This window comes from Sarcophilus harrisii, chromosome 1 (assembly GCF_902635505.1).
Source record: "Sarcophilus harrisii chromosome 1, mSarHar1.11, whole genome shotgun sequence".
NCBI lineage: Eukaryota > Metazoa > Chordata > Mammalia > Dasyuromorphia > Dasyuridae > Sarcophilus > Sarcophilus harrisii.
In genome coordinates, this window is record NC_045426.1 from 222,517,889 (window position 1) to 222,534,149 (window position 16,261).

General features: G+C 32.4%; 1 protein-coding gene across 3 annotated transcripts in view; it reads left to right on the plus strand.

The window, feature by feature from the left end:
* LOC100916704 (contactin-associated protein-like 4) overlaps window positions 1–16,261 on the plus strand; it is a 604,589-nt gene that overhangs the window by 420,044 nt on the left and 168,284 nt on the right. For all 3 annotated transcript variants that reach the window (XM_031937658.1, XM_012542655.2, XM_031937666.1), the window contains one exon: window positions 12,856–13,005. In XM_031937658.1, the coding sequence (XP_031793518.1) occupies window positions 12,856–13,005 (150 nt within the window). The remainder of the gene's footprint in view (window positions 1–12,855; window positions 13,006–16,261) is intronic.

The following is a 16,261-nucleotide window of genomic DNA, read 5'->3' on the forward strand; positions in this document are numbered from 1 at the left end:
TAAGCATTTAATAAATAGTTAAGCATTTAATAAATAGTTCAGTTAAAACGTTCAACAAATATGTATTGCCAAGCACTGTAATTTTCTTGCCATTGAGAATACAAAGAGAAAAATGAAGTAGTCCCTCTCAGTGATACCTTCCAGCTTTCATCCTTCTAGATGTTAAATGCTTCTGAATAGATGTATATATGGGTAGAACAGAGGAGAACAGGAGAAATACATTGATTTTATGTGCTTTCACTTTTGATTTTCAGATAATTTCTTAAGTCAATGATACAGTCTGGCATTGATGTTCAATTTTGGTCAATTTATTGAGTGAGTGTGTACTTTTAGGTCCCCAGTTCTTGAAATACATTACTTTTCATAAATGAGGGTGTTACAAGGATTTTGCATATTTTGAATGACATCCAAGTAATAAAGATAGTAGAGTAAAGGTCACTAAAACGTTATTGATTATTTTAATTTTAAATTTATATTTATAATGTGATTTAAAGGTCACAACCCTGCTACTTGTTAAGTAAATATTGTAATGGCCTTTTACACAAAATGGTAAAATTTCTGGATTTAAAAAAGACAAAAAAATGAGCAATAATACAAAGAAAAGATAAGAATTTAAAACTTTGACGCTTTCCTTATTTCAATGTTTCTCCTTTATAGATGACTGAAAGTTAAAAGTTCAAATTTAAAACTATGAATATTGCATTAAAGTTTAATGATAACTACTATGTAATATCTACTTATGGCATGTTAATGCTGTGAAAAATTTGCAAAAGTGTGTCTGGAAAAGGAATAAATCAAAGCAGTTTCATTTTAATTATTAATAGGTTTCCTGAGACCATCATTTGAAAATGTTAATTTCATAGAAAGTATGTCATTGATGTACAGCTTATTGTGATGTATTTGACTTCTTCAATAGCAGTTTCAATCACAGCCCAATTATAAACATGTTAATGAAATTGCTTCTGTGCAATGTCAGTCTAACAGGCTCTGCGAAGGTAGTCATTTCTAAACAGTTTATTGGCATATATTTTTGACAGATTAACTGAAAAGTATAAGAATGTACAAAACACCCCCAATGATTTTAAAGTCATAATAATCATGTTTAAATGCAGAAATTATCACTGACACCATATGATTTAATGTATTTATATTCATAGATGATATAAAGGATTGAAAATAATTCATTGAATATGTCTATATAAATACAGAAAGTAACTATAATTAAGAGGATAAACTTCTGTTTCCTCTCTAAGAAGGATATTTCCGAATAAAACCACAATGAGCTTTTGATATGTTGCTTTTAGAGTCACTGGAGAAAGTAAATTCCACAATAAGAAACTGACTAATTAAATTATGTATGATTAGACAGGTTTATTACCCAATAGACAAACACTTTTGACCTAGGTTTCACATGTACAATATTTGGTAATTAAATCAGAGAATCAGAATATGATTTTGACCAGAGAATGATACTTCTGACCAGTGAATGGAATTCATTGCCATTATATTTTTTGAAAAAAAAAAATGAGGTGCTTATCCATAATAAGCAAAATATTTTTAAAGATGAAGGAGAGCTTATTTTTCTTTTCTTTTTTTAAATAATAGAGACAGAAATTAGCAATTTATTATTCATTTAAAATCCATACTTTTTAAAACTCAAGGAATCAAAAGTTGAAATGTGTTGAGTGCTGAACTTGAATTGTTGTAATTTCAATAAATCTATAAACCATCTAATCTAAATTTCCTAATGAAAAGTGTAGCTTTGTGAAATGCAATTCTAAATAATTCTTGAAATAATATATCAAATTTTTAAATGCAATAAATTTCATTCCAATTCCATGGAATTCCATTCTCTCTAACTTTGTCCACCTTTACAGATTTCAAAACTATCAAAAATCAGGTGACATCAATAGTTTAAAAATGTATATAAAATCAATATCAAAAATTTGTAATATTTATTGCTTTAGTCACATTTCAGGATTATATAGTATACAATATAAAATATCTTCATACCTTAGTATGAGTTGAATTCTTCCTCCTTTTTTCACTAAATGTTGCTGTGTCAAGTTATCTGATTTTAATGTGATAAAGAGTTTATTTTAACTAGGTGTTCTGATGTGATCTTTACTCAGGCCAGTTCCTTGGTCATTTATATTTGATATTCAAAAGGAACAAGACATTTAAAGGTCATTTGAAAGTTAGCAAAAGAATTACCTGTAGCAGAAGAATGTATTTATGAATGATATCCACTGAGGACACATATTTCTTCTAAATTTCCTTACTTTGGGTACTCGTTATTTTCTATCAGCCAAACAATAAAGAGAACATATGTAGTTCTTTCTGGATTTTTTGTACTCATAAGATCAGGAAGTGACATCAATAGCCTGAATCTTACATCCTTTAAGCTAATTAAGTTTCAAGTTTTGTTTCACTACATTTTAATTAAAATTAACTTAATTTTCACAAAGGAAGGATAAATCTTATTATTTCACGTTATGCTTCACCTCTTGGTGGAAAGGTCCATGAGATGTTCTAGAGTAAAGGTTTAAAACCCATAACTCTAAAACTCCCAATTGTGGCCTGAGCTACATGTAACTGGGAAATGTTTAACAAAATAAATAAAAACATAGCATAATAGAGAAAATGTTTAATTTGTAGATAGAAAGAGATGTTTCTGTTCTAGTTTGAAACTACCCTTCAAGAGGAAATATTGTCATTTAAATTGCTTTAGGAACTATATTGGTCAACTTTGACCTCTGGTATTCAAGAAGATTCATAGAGGCAGCACTAAAGAAAAGAAAAATAAAAACAAAACAGAAACAGAACCGTAGCAAAACCAAATCTAATAATGTAATGGCTTCTCAAATGAATGACTAAATATAGAAGAATCCTAGGAACAGATGAGTCCTAGGTTTAAATGATGACGTCCATGTGGTGGGTGATATCATATTATTATTTTCCCATTGGTTTTCTCAGCACCAAAAATAGCAAAAGGGATGAGACATTCTGCATGGTCACTGAGCCTTATCACAAGTCAGGGAGAAATGTTTTCCAGGGAGTCTTATGACAGGAGAGATACAAAATACTTATTTCATTAAGAGAGTCCTGAAAAACTTCTTTCTTCTTCTGTGGGGACTGGATAGATATTTTCATGTTCCTGTTGCTGAAAAATAAGCTGCTTCCTAATAATAATTTAATATTTTGTTGTTGAAATCTTTCTTAGAAAATTACATTGGTCACTTGGTATTGTACCGCCAGTAATATGAAATGTCTATTCAGTTCTACATTATAGGAAACAATTTTATGCTTATAGTTGATCTGGCTTTTGCCACTAAACTTGTCAGTGCACACTTTTCTGCCATTAAGTTTTTACTTTCTTTGGGATGCATTCCCTATTTTGGGAATGGGCTAGGCCCAGCTCTATTGTCAGCTTCCACTAAGGAACCCTGATCTACTTCTGCTGAGACTTATGACCCCTGCCATTCAGATGTGGGTCTGGACCTGCTGCTCACAGGTTGTTTTTGGTGGATACATTGTCTTTGCCTGCTTCCCATTCTTCCAGTGTCAACTCCTACCTCTCTATCTTAGAACATGACAATTGTCTACTGAAATTCTGCTGCCTTATGCTGGAATATGGCCTGGAAGTTACCGAACTCCTATTTATGGAGTTTCATATATCTGCCTTGGCCCAGACTCGACTGTACCACATTTGCCACTCTGATGTTGAGGGGGTGAACGTTGCTTCCCTACTTTGGAGTGAATATCATGTAACATTCCCTGCCAAGACCTGATTTTGCCTCTTCCTTTCCTCCCTCACCCTCAGTGCAGAGTATTATTGTGGAATTCCCCTGCTGCTTCCTTCCTATGTTCTGCAAGAGTTGGGGAATTGTTGGTGTGTTACCCTTGTTAAGACCTGGCTCTACCTTCTCATACTGGGGCCAGTAATCTAAAGGCCAGAGAAGCCCTGTCTCTGGTCTGTCTACCATAACCATAAGGTAAAGAACTGACACATGAAATAGCTCTTAGAACCTCGTAGGATTCTAAGTGATCATGCTCTCCTTGCAGCTAAATCTCCTTGCTGAGAGTTGATCAAGACGAAAGGATAAAGGAGACCTGATGTCTCAAATTCACCTAAGTTTCTGCCAGAACAGGAATGCTTAGTTCAGATTAGCCACCTATGCTCTGGAAAAACAAACCAACAGACAAATAAAAAAAAAATCATCAACAAAAGCAAATTTAGAGACTACCAAGGCCAGTAATATACTCTGTTTGCCATTTATAAGCAGTAACTATTTTAGCCAATGTTGAAGAATACAGGGACCCTTTATTGGAAATTTAATAAATCTGTGGAGAGAGTGGAAAGTTTTAAAAATGATTTATCAATCTTGCCTGTCCTTATCACATTAACTGGGATATGATTTGTATAGTTACCTATGTCCCCAATTCCAAAAATGTCTCCTCAGGAGAATAAAGCATTGACCTTTCAAGTGTTTCCCCTACTAGCTTGCTCCAAAGAATCATTAAAAAAAAGTCCATATGGCAAGAGTTCAGAATGCCCTTTCAAACGCTCAATAAAATCATAAAAATTAAAGAAAAGAAAAAAGTAAAGTAGTTCCTTCAGCATAGTTGTTAGAAAATATGTCTGAGAATTTCCTTATCATTATTGAGGTTGCTCATGCTTCCTCTCAGATGGTTACCTTTTTGACATATGCAATTTAAAGGATTGAAGAGTGCTTGTTCAATTGCATTGATTATTACCAATAATTCATTCAAATCCAAAAGTTCTTTCCCTTTCCAGATTCCTGTGAATTAGGAAAGAGTATTCTTTAAGTTTCTCCTGAGACAATTGTTTAATTATTACCATTTTCAATTCAAAGATATCCAACTCAGTAAGGCCAAAGTCTTACTCTTATTTTTCTAAATTTCTCCTTTTCTCATGAGGGGAAAATGTCTTTCAATTCCTTAAAATTTGTATTAATAAGTGGCCACATTTTACTCTCTAATCTCCCAAGGTTTAAGGGGACATCTCATGGTGCCCCATAGCTACATTTCCTATCTAAAAACACTCTTAAGTAAGTAGTATGAAGGTCTTTTCTGTTTCTCCTCATTTCAATGAGATTATTCTATTCCAAAACTTCCATATTATACCAATATCTATGGACTGACCTTAACTCAGGCCAGTCAGTCCTCTGATAGTTTATGTTTGATATTGAAAAAGAATAAGATGCTTTTAGGTAATTTAGCATATATAAGCATATAGCATAAATAAAGGAGATCTATTTAGTCAAAGGAGGAAAAAAGATATGTATGGTGGATACTTCAAAGTAGATTTATCTGTGTAAACTCCATTGATTGAATTGCCTATTGTTTATGACACCTGAAACATCAAAGAAGATGCCTGGAGCACCTCATAGATTTTTTTGGTCCTCATGGGGACAGGAAGTGATGCCAACAGCCTGAGCCTTTAATTTCCTGAATTAGTCAAGTCTCCAAGATGCTTTAAATAACTCAGGGAAAGCAATAGCTTAACTTGCTTGGGGAAAAAGGTTAAGATATTGCCCCTATGATGCTAGGTTTCCCTGGATACCAGATGCCTTGCTTCAAATGAGTGACTCATAAAAGGAATTTTCTAGAACCTTATCTGGTTAGTGGAGATGTTGTATATGAGACTGATCCTTTGATACTGTCAAATAAAATCATATAGTTTACTGTATAGTTTACCTTTTAGTAGAATTAGCCCTGAATAATAGTTATGCTTTTTTGTTTTTTTTCTTTTGTTTTCTCATCATAAATCACTCACTTTCTTCTTCTTCTTCTTTTATGGAATTAGCAGGCAGGAATAGACTTGTTATTTATGTGGGAGTTTTCCTTGAGTCAGCTATCTATGTATAGTCAGAACATCAACTCATCAAGATATTTTTTAAAAATAGGAATAAGGAAAAAATACACATGGCTTACTATTGACATAGCTTAACCTTGAAATTTTAAACAAGTAATTAAAAATAAAAAAATTAAAATTGAAAAAGAAAAATAAATGACATCAACACTGACTATAATAATTCTATCCTGAAGTTTAATCATTGTAAATTAAGTGCAAAATCAAGGAGACCAAAAGAGTATAGAAAGGAGTTTAATCAGCAAACATCTGACTTACTTGTCAGAGATAGCTGCCAAAGGCAATATCAAATTAGAATATGAACTTATTCATAAAATTTTACAAAGAACAATCATGGATAGGTATGAGCAGTATAGTGTCAAAAAGCAAAGAGAAGAAATGGAAGACAAAAATCTGTTTTAAGAAATGTTGGCAATATTATCAACAAAGTCATCCCAAGGACATTCAATAGTGAAAAAAGATTAGAGAATTACAAACAAGAAAAATTAAAATAAAAAAAGGTTTTCAGAAATAATTTTATAAACTATTTTCTTCATCAAGGTACAGTTATAGTACCACACTTTTGCAGTCTCAGATTAGTTTATAGAAGAGAGAGAAATGACATCAAAGAGAACAAAGATGAGAAAAGAAGCCAAAATAAACCAAATATATATTAAGATCTGTGCTGGAAGTATCACAAAAGAATAATGTAAAAGGTATTTGAAGTAGATTCCAAATTCATGGAAAAAGAAAAAAAATTGGACCTTAATATTGACAAAAGAAGACTAAAAGAACATTAGCAATTGCTGAAATATATGCTAATTTATTCATCCAAACAAACACTTTTATGAGATCAAGCTATGCATAAATCAAAGGTCTTCTCAGGTAGAGTTTTAATAAAATACAATATTCAAGCAATACTCAGCAATGGGCTTCATACCACTTGAAAATAGACTGAAACATGTAGAAAATATAAGTTTTTTTTTTTATTGATTGTTTATTATGCAAAAAAAATTATTTGATAGGATGGTGTGTTATTTGGCTGGATCCCATAAGTTCACCAAAATTATTGAAGATTCCTTGTGATTTATAGTATTAGAAATAAACTTATTCAATGACTTTCTGTCCATAAATCTGGTGAGATGTAAAACAGGGAAATATATGCTTACCAAAGGTTTTTTGCTATTTTGTTGGAAGAGATAGATCATAGAGTTCACGTCAAAAAGAGAATCTCTGTGGATGCTAATATTTTTTAGATTGTTTATATACATATGGCATTGTGCTGATTATAATGAGCCCTAAAACAATGGAGAACTTCTTCAAAGAAGTTTCTAATCATTCAAAGTAATTTGGCATGCTCATCCACACAGAAGATATCAAGTAGATGAAAAGTGTCAGTGGTTTACATTTAAATATATATGTGTTAACCTCTACCCCACCTCAATCACACAAAAATGACTATCCTCTTGATTTTACCATCACACATAAATGTACCACCTTATGCATAAGAATTCCAAAATCTCCCTATTTGACAATAATCTACTGGTTTTTGGTTTTTTTTTTTCTTTTCCCTCTGCCTTCCCTTGCCAGGTTATATTCTACATCTGCAATGTGACCTCTAATCCCTTTATCCCATAATTCTTTCTTAGACTATTGTCTCTGCACTAGCCACTCTCTCCTTTGTTTCTCAATCTTGAACCATTGTTGAACCAATTTAATTCTGTCCTCCTCTTGAGTTTCTCTCTAATCATTTTGCTGATCACTTCATGCTAAGTCTGAGTCTTGGATTACTCTTATCATTTTCCTCCTTGCCATATGCTATTGATCAAAGATGGAAAAAATTATACAACTAGCTTTGAAGAACTTTTTTTAAAATGTGTATCACTTAGAAGTAAATTAAAGACTATAACATATGAAGGAATTGTGTAATAGAAAGAAAAGATGGCCAATCATGTGGCAAGAATAAGGGATTCCATTTATGACATTAAAATTGCCATGATCATCATAACAATATCAGTATATTGGATGCTTGTGTAAAGCATGCATGAAAATCACATTACGGGCATAATAGATGGATTATCATATGCATTAAGGAAGGAACTTAGAGACAATTGTGATTACAGATATTTTTGAATGACTCATTCATTGACTGCCAATTTAAGGTTCATGTAAGTTCATTTGGAGTATTATCATCCATGTGGTCCTGATAGAGAGTTTTATAAGTAGGTTTTATAAAATAATTGTATATAATTAACAATAGATATTAATTGTTTTCAGCTACTGGAGTTTTGCCTGTGTGTGTGTGTGTGTGTCTCTTCTCAAAGCGTAGAAATGACTCTTCTCAAAGAAGCTTGAGCTACAGAAGTTTTACTGATTCATATTGATAAACTCATTGCACAAAGCTAGTTTTTCTTCCTGTAGACTTTTACATTGAACACAGTACTTTGATTGATCTATCATTTCACAAATGTGGATTCTGCATACTTCCCAGTAATCAATGCAGGCTATAAATCTTCCTTGTCTTTTCATTTTGCACTATTCTTTTTGATATTTTCCTAAGAATTCTTCACAGAGAATCTACCCAGTACACTAGGAGCTTCTTTTTCAATTCATCTTCTTTTCTCTCCTTTTGACCCCCACAATATCTTAGGTTTATCAATATTTTACTTGTTCCTTCATTTTTTAATTTTTCTGTTTAGAATCTGTACTAATCATATGTGACTTTCATAATGTTTTTTACTCTTGTTCGAGGTCACAATTTGCCTTTTATTATGTTCAGGGAAGCATATTCTAATGTCCTTTGAATAATGTGTAGTTTTTTTACTGGGCAGACATGCACACCCACATGTACACATAGACATACATGCAACTCTTATGACCTATTCCATAGCAGGATGGTTGCGACAGTAACTTCCACTTAATTTAGCTAGTATTACAACACTGACATTTTTTTTTTCCTGGCAATTTATAGTGTAAAAAATTTATCAGCATTCATGGTCTAGCTTATAGCTACCCATATCAATTGAAAAATCTGAATAAAAAATGCAGGAAGAGAAAAAGAGAACAAGAGAGACAGAAAGAGAGAGAGACAGAGACTAAGAGACTGAGAGAAACAGACAGAGAACAAGGGAAGAAAAGAAGAGAGAAAGAAGAGGAGGAAGGAGAGACAGAGACAAACATAGAAATAGATTCAGAAAGGATTTTACTGCAAAAATACCTTTTAACCAAATCACTGACCTGGAAGCAGACATTGAAATACTTTTGAAGCCTTTTCTTCTCTTCAGAGAAAACTAAACTATCCTATTTTTTAAAAAAATTAAAAAGAAGAAATTGCATAATGTATTTTTAGTAGTTATTATGGAATTAACTCTTCTTTTATTAGAAAATTCTTTGATGGAAGTAACTTTAAAAAAGGAATTATGGCATCCTGGTGAATATATAATACTCCAGGATAGGAAGAAATGGGTTGAATTCCTATTCTTGACACTTATTAGCTCTGTGACCATGGGCAAGTCTTGACTTCTCAAAGAATCTGGTAGCTTACAAAGACTAAATTATAGAAACATCATGATCTCTGTGAGTAGCTAGAACTCCCACACTGACAAAATCACAGGTTATTGAAATAGCTCATTGAAATTTTCTCTGTGTTAATTTGCATCTCTTCTTCTATACTTCTCACAAATCAAAACAATGTTAGACCTTCGAAATTTTCTTTTTTATCTTTTGTTAATGCAAGTTTCAGAATTCCAGATTGAGGTTTATTTTGTATTGAACATATCTACAACATCAAAGGGTTTTAAAAACATAAGTGAATTATAAATATTGTAGTCTTATTGAAAGGTAGAGTTGGAGGATAGCATATAATAAAAATGCTTGGCTTTTCATGTTAATGAAATGAAAGTTAAAGATTGGATCAGAGGGTTTTTAATATTTTATTTCTATTGGGGTATCTCTTCTACTCTTCTGAAATTTGATCTTTGAGTCATATTATACTGATTGTTCACTCATTTTTAACTCTGGTAAGAAAATATTTAAGAAAATGATTTGATATAATAATTCAGCAAATATTTTGTATTGACTAGGCCAAAGTCATTTTACCATATGTCCCAGATATACATATTGATGCATAAGCTCAATTGGTTATTTACCAAATGAAAGTCATTATTTTAGCAAGAGATATTCATTCTATTAGTCTTTCTTATGTGGATGTGCAGACTAAACTCTAGAGTGGTTATAGATTTGTTTTAGGAGGCTTTACTCTGTTCTGGGGCTCAATGCAATCAATATAACCCTATCCAGAAACAAGAAGATTTAGAGTAAAGTTTCTTAAACTGTGAGTCATGACCTCAGATGAGGTTGTATAACTGAATTATGAATAATAAATCTTAATTTCCTGACCTCAACTGAATATGATGAAATTAAGATTTATTATTAGTAAATGTTTGGTTTGTATGCTTATTTTATATTTTTATAGAATCAGAACAACCTGAATTCAATTAACTAACACCTGCTAGATGTGTGATACTAGGCAACTTAACTTGTCAGCTTTAGTCCCCTGGATTGCAAATAAGGACCTATTTATTGCCTCATTTTTTAGTAAGTCTTAATCACTGAATTGGTATTGCTTCAGTCAAACTGAGAAATGAAAAAAATGTCCACAACTTCAAGGGCCATCTCCAGTCATCCTGATCTTTGAGGCTGGGTTACTTTTCAGGGTCCTTATCATTTAATTCAATTCACTTGCAAGTCATGGCATCACCTTCCTGATGTCATGGTCCTCTTCAAGAACAAAGTCAAACCAAAATAACCTCAGCTGTGAAATAGGGATATCATATAGGATAGTTGTGAAGATTAGATGAAAAAAAAAAATGTGTGTGTGTGCATATATATGTTTTTCTTTCTTTTTTTCCTTTCTTTTCCTTTCCCTCCCTCCTTCCTTCCTTCCTTCCTTCCTTCCTTCCTTCCTTCCTTCCTTCCTTCCTTCCTTCCTTCCTTCCTTCCTTCCTTCCTTCCTTCCTTCCTTCCTTCCTTCCTTCCTTCCTTCCTTTCCTTCCTTCCTTCCTCTGCTTTGTTTATAGAGAAAAGATTAATTTGTTTTATCTTTTTGACTTTTATTTTCATTTGATGTTCACTGGGGAGAGAGTTCACATTTAAAGCACCAATAAACAAAAGTTATTGACATTATAAAATCTTTGTGATTTTTGGTATCCTTTGCTCTCCTTTTCACCAATCTTCCACCATCATCAAAGAAGCTTAAGTGGGCTACATAGAACTGAGAATCCTTTGTATTTGTATAAAAAGATGATGTGTTTCCTGTGCCATGAGGGACATTGTTTTTGAAAAGTAAAAGTAGGAGTTAATCATACAATTCACTTTGGCAACCTTTGACATAGTGCTTGATCTACAATCAATTGCTCTGAACTAGGCTAGAATGTGATCAAAACATAGGTCACATTCTTTGTAAATTGCACTTATCATTCTATTTTTTTTTTTGTTGTTCAGTTGTGTCTGACTCCTTGTGACTCTATAGACTACAGCATTTCAATAATGTCCATAGGATTTTCTTGGTAAAGATGCTAGAATGGTTTGTCATTTTCTTCAGTTGATTAAAATAAACAGGGGTTAAGTGATTTGCCTTGAGTCACAAAAATTGTTTAAGTATCTGAGACCAAATTTGAACTCAGGTCTTTCTGATACTAGGTCCAGCCCATTAACCACTGAACCATCTCACAGGGGTCCTCAAACTACGTCCCGCTGTCCAGATATGGCAGCTGAGGAGTATTATCCCCCTCACCCAGGGCTATGAAGTTTCTTTATTTAAAGGCCCACAAAAGGAAGTTTTTGTTTTTTCTATTGTCTAGCCCTCCATCAGTCTAAGGGACAGTGAACTTTGGCCCCCTATTTAAAAAGTTTGAGGACTCCTGCGGAGGCACGTCTCATCACTCTGCTATTGTGGTTGTTCAGTCATGCCCAGTTGTTTTTGATCCCATTTGGAGTTTTCTTGTCAAAGATATATTAGTTTGCCATTTATTTCTCCAGTTCATTTTGCAAATAAAGAAACTTTGGCAAAGAGAGTTAAGTGACTTCCCTAGGATCATGCAACGAATATATTTCTGAGGCTGGATTAGCTGAATTCTTCCTGAATTCAGGCTAGGAACTGTGCCACCTGGTGGCCCTTCATTTTCTTACCCCACCTTTTATGTTTTGTACATGCTATATTTCCCAGTAGATTGTAAACTCCTTGAAGATAGAGATGCTCATTCAATCATTCATTTTTTTCTTGCTTTATGATTGTTAGTTCATTTGTTTATTTAGGAGCCTCAGCACCTAGTATAGAACCTTGCATATAGTAGACACAAAATTATCTTTTTGCTGAATTGAAATAAATTGAATTCAAATTTATTCACTTTGGTTTTAATGGTGCCAATGGATCGCTAAAATAAAAACAGTGACAGAGGATAACTGAAAAGTTCAACTTTTGGGGAAAACTCTAATTTTCTAACATTTTTATAATAAATGACTATACCAGTTTAAGAATAAACATTGTATTTACTAAACCCTGGGATTTTATTATATCCTAATATTGTATGTTAGATTGACAATTTTTTTTCCTTCCTTTTAAAAGGGCATTCTTTAGAAATTCTGATAGTAAATTTTTTTATCTCCTAGACAAGTATACTATTACGGCTATCCAGAATTGTTTGGGTTTGTTCAGAGAGTTTGTTTGTTTTCTCCTTCTCTACTGAGGCCTGACAAATGGAAGAAAGTAATGTTTCCTATTTACTCAGAGAATGCTATGATTTCCCACTTGGCTCAGTTTCTCTTTCAATCTGAATCCTATCCACCCACTCCTTTCTCTGAATGTTAAAGCTGTACTTATCTGAGGTACTGAGTGAAGGGAATCACATTGTTTTGAAGGGACTTATTGTGATTCATAGTTTATAAACATTTCTTTGTAACTGATTTCATTTTCCTCCTAGGAGTTGAATTAAATAATGGGCAATGGCATTCAATTTCCTTATCTGCTAAAAGAAATCACCTGAGTATAATGATAGATAATGATGTGACTTCAGTTCTGCATTTTGTGCTGCCAATGCAGATTTATTCAGGAGACATCTATTATTTTGGAGGTGAGTGAAATGGCCAGAATATGTGGGAAATTGAACAGTCTCATCTTTATAACATTTTGAGATAATCATTTAAATGACTTCTACTAAAGAAAAAATGTTCATTTTTATTCTTTCTGTGCACATAATAAACCCCTTTTGCAATTAACAGAAATGGTGATATGACAAAAATTACAAAAAGGGCCTAAAATGAATGTCTACCAGATGACCTTATTCAAATTCACTTTTATTTAGCAAGATTAATTTTTTTGTGTTCCACATTGTCATTTCCTCATAACCCTAATAATGTATTTCATGACAATAAAAGATCTTCATTTTTTTTCCCTTTCTAATCTTATGTGCTAACATTAGTACAGCAAAAGGGTATTTTTATAATAATATCTCTAATATCATTAGTGTTCTTATTGGTTCCTCACTTCATAACTCAGAAGAATAGTACCATACCCAACAAACCATTAGTTTAAGTTAACTGGCTATTTCAGCTTTTAGGGATTACAGGGATTGCCAGGCCAGGCTAGGCTATTAGCCTCTATTACTCTATCAGTTGCTTTAGACAGCAGTAAAGTAAGCAATGTGGTATTGAGTGAGTTTTTCAGAAAAAAAAAAACTAGCTAGTATAAGGTATATTTAAATTTGAAAAAGGAATCATTTGGAGAGTAAATAATTACTGAATATTAAGGGATTAAAATGGAAACTTGTTTCTTACCCTAAATTTAAAATTTAAAAATAGTCAAAATAAAGAAAATCTATTCACTAATCATTTTGGTATTTTGGAGGAGGAAAATATTTTTTATTTCTTCTTTGTTTGGTTGTTCCTAAAAATTACTTTGAGCTATTGTGATAGTAACTCAGTTTACAAAGACCACCCAGAAATTACAGGCTGCCTGGTATTTTAAATTTCTAAAACAAGTTTTTAAAAAGTAATTAATCATAGTACACTGCTTTTAATCTCTTTCTTTAAACTACAACTCATATATTCCCATACCACTTTGCTCTTATGAATTTATCATTTTTCTTACCTCTTAAGTATTATTCCAAAAATATATATAATGACATATTCATTTGAAAAACAAAGGAGGGAGGCAGCAAGATGTTGTAGTAGATTAAAACACTAGCCCTGAAATTTAGGAGGATCAGAGTTCAAATTTGGCCTCAGACACTTAAACAGAAACCTTTCTAGCTCACTTCTGGGTGGTAGAGCCAAGATGGCAGTGTAAAGACAGGTACCTACCCGAGCTCTCCTACGTTCCCTTGAAAATCACATAAAACCAAGACTCTGAACAGAGTCTAATGGAATGAAATCACTCTCCAGCTCAAAATAGACAAAAAAAAAAAAAAAAAACTTCAAGAAAGTTCAGTTTCACTAGGATGAAAAGGATGATCAGCCCATCAGATATATTCTGGCAAAGCAAGTAAGAAGGTCTTAATCATAGTAAATTAGCAACTAAAACCCTTAGTCCTGGTTCAGTAGAGAAGCAGATCAATGGAGAAACCTCATGTCCTATTTCTCAAAGGCAAAACCTGAGAAACCAGGCTTTTCCTAGGGGAAAAAAAAAAAAAAAAAAAAAAAAAAAGGTAAAGCTATCCTTTGCAAACACAAAGGGACCTGAATATATTATTTTTCTATAAGTAACAATTAGCAGGATGATTTCAGAAAGTCCTGGAGAGATTTACATGAACTGATGCTAAGTAAAGTGAGTAGAACCAAAAGAACATTGTACATAATAACAAAAAGATTATATGATGATCAATGGTGATGGACTTAGCTCTTTTCAACAATGAGATTATTCAGGGCAATTCCCACAGACTTGTGATTGAGAGAGACATTTGCATATAGAGCAAGGACTATGGGGACTAAATGTGGATCAAAACAGTATTTCCCCCCTTTTTTTTTTATTATTGTTGCTATTTGCTTGTTTGTTTATTTTTTTCCCAAATTTTTCCTTTTTGCTTTTTGATCTGATTTTTCTTGTGCATCATGGCAAATGTAGAAATATGTTTAGAAGAATTATACATGTTTCACCTATATTTGATTACTTACTGTCTAGGGTGGAGGGGAAGAGAGGATTGAGGGAGAAAAATTTGAAACACAAGGTTTTGCAAGAGTTAATGTTGAAAACAATCTTTGCATGTATTTTGAAAAATAAAAAGCTATTATTTAAAAAATGAGACAAAGTGTAACAACATTTCCAATATAGGAATCTAAATGATTGTGCATAAAGAAAAATCATATAGCATATAAGCCAAAAGAATAGCATATCGAGTGAGGATTGTTTCAGGCACTGACATATAGGAAGGGCATATTGTTGCTTTTGTTCAATTGTTTAATTGCATCTGACTCTTTGTGATACCAGTTGACTTTTTTTGGCAAAGATATTGGAATGGTTTGCCATTTCATTCTCCAGCTTACTTTACAGATGAGGAAATTGAGGCAAACAGGGTTCAGTGACTTGCCCTCTTTTTATATCTTGCTGATGGGCTTTGTCAGTCATATATAGAAATGCTGCTGACTTGTGTATTTTTTATCATGCAACTTTGCTATTTTTTTGAGTAGGTAGTTGGATGATTTTCTAGCATTTTCTAAGTATATTATATCAATAATATTCCATTATATTCATATACTATAATTTATTCAATCTTCTCAACTGATGGACAGCCACTCAGTTTTGAATTCCTTGCCACTGGATGAAGTGCTGTTACAAACATTCTTGCATATGTGAGTCCTTTTCTTTTTTTGGGATACAGGTTAAATAGCTACATGAATAAAATAGAGAATGAGAATATCAATGAATTCAGCATGCTACTAAAAAAGCTAGAAAAAGAACAAATTAAAAATCCTCAATTAAATATCAAATTAGAAATTCTTAAACACAAAGGACAGATTAATAAAATTGAAACTAAGAAAACTATTGAACTAATAAATAAAACAGAGAGTTAGTTGTCAGTATTTTGTCAATATTATATGAAAAATGAGAAAACCAACAAAATAGATAATCTTTGTTTAATCTGATCAGAAAAAGAAAGACAGAAAAAAAAAAAACACCAGCATCACAAATGAAAAAAGTGAATTTACCACCAGTGATAAAGAAATTAAAACAATCATTAGGAGCTATTTTGACCAACTATAAGGCAAGAAGTCTGACAATCTAACCAAAATGGATGAATATTTACAAAAATATAAATTTTTGTTTACAAAATAGGTTTACAGAAGAGGAGATAAATTACTTAAATAGTCCCATTGTAGAAAAAGAAATTGAAT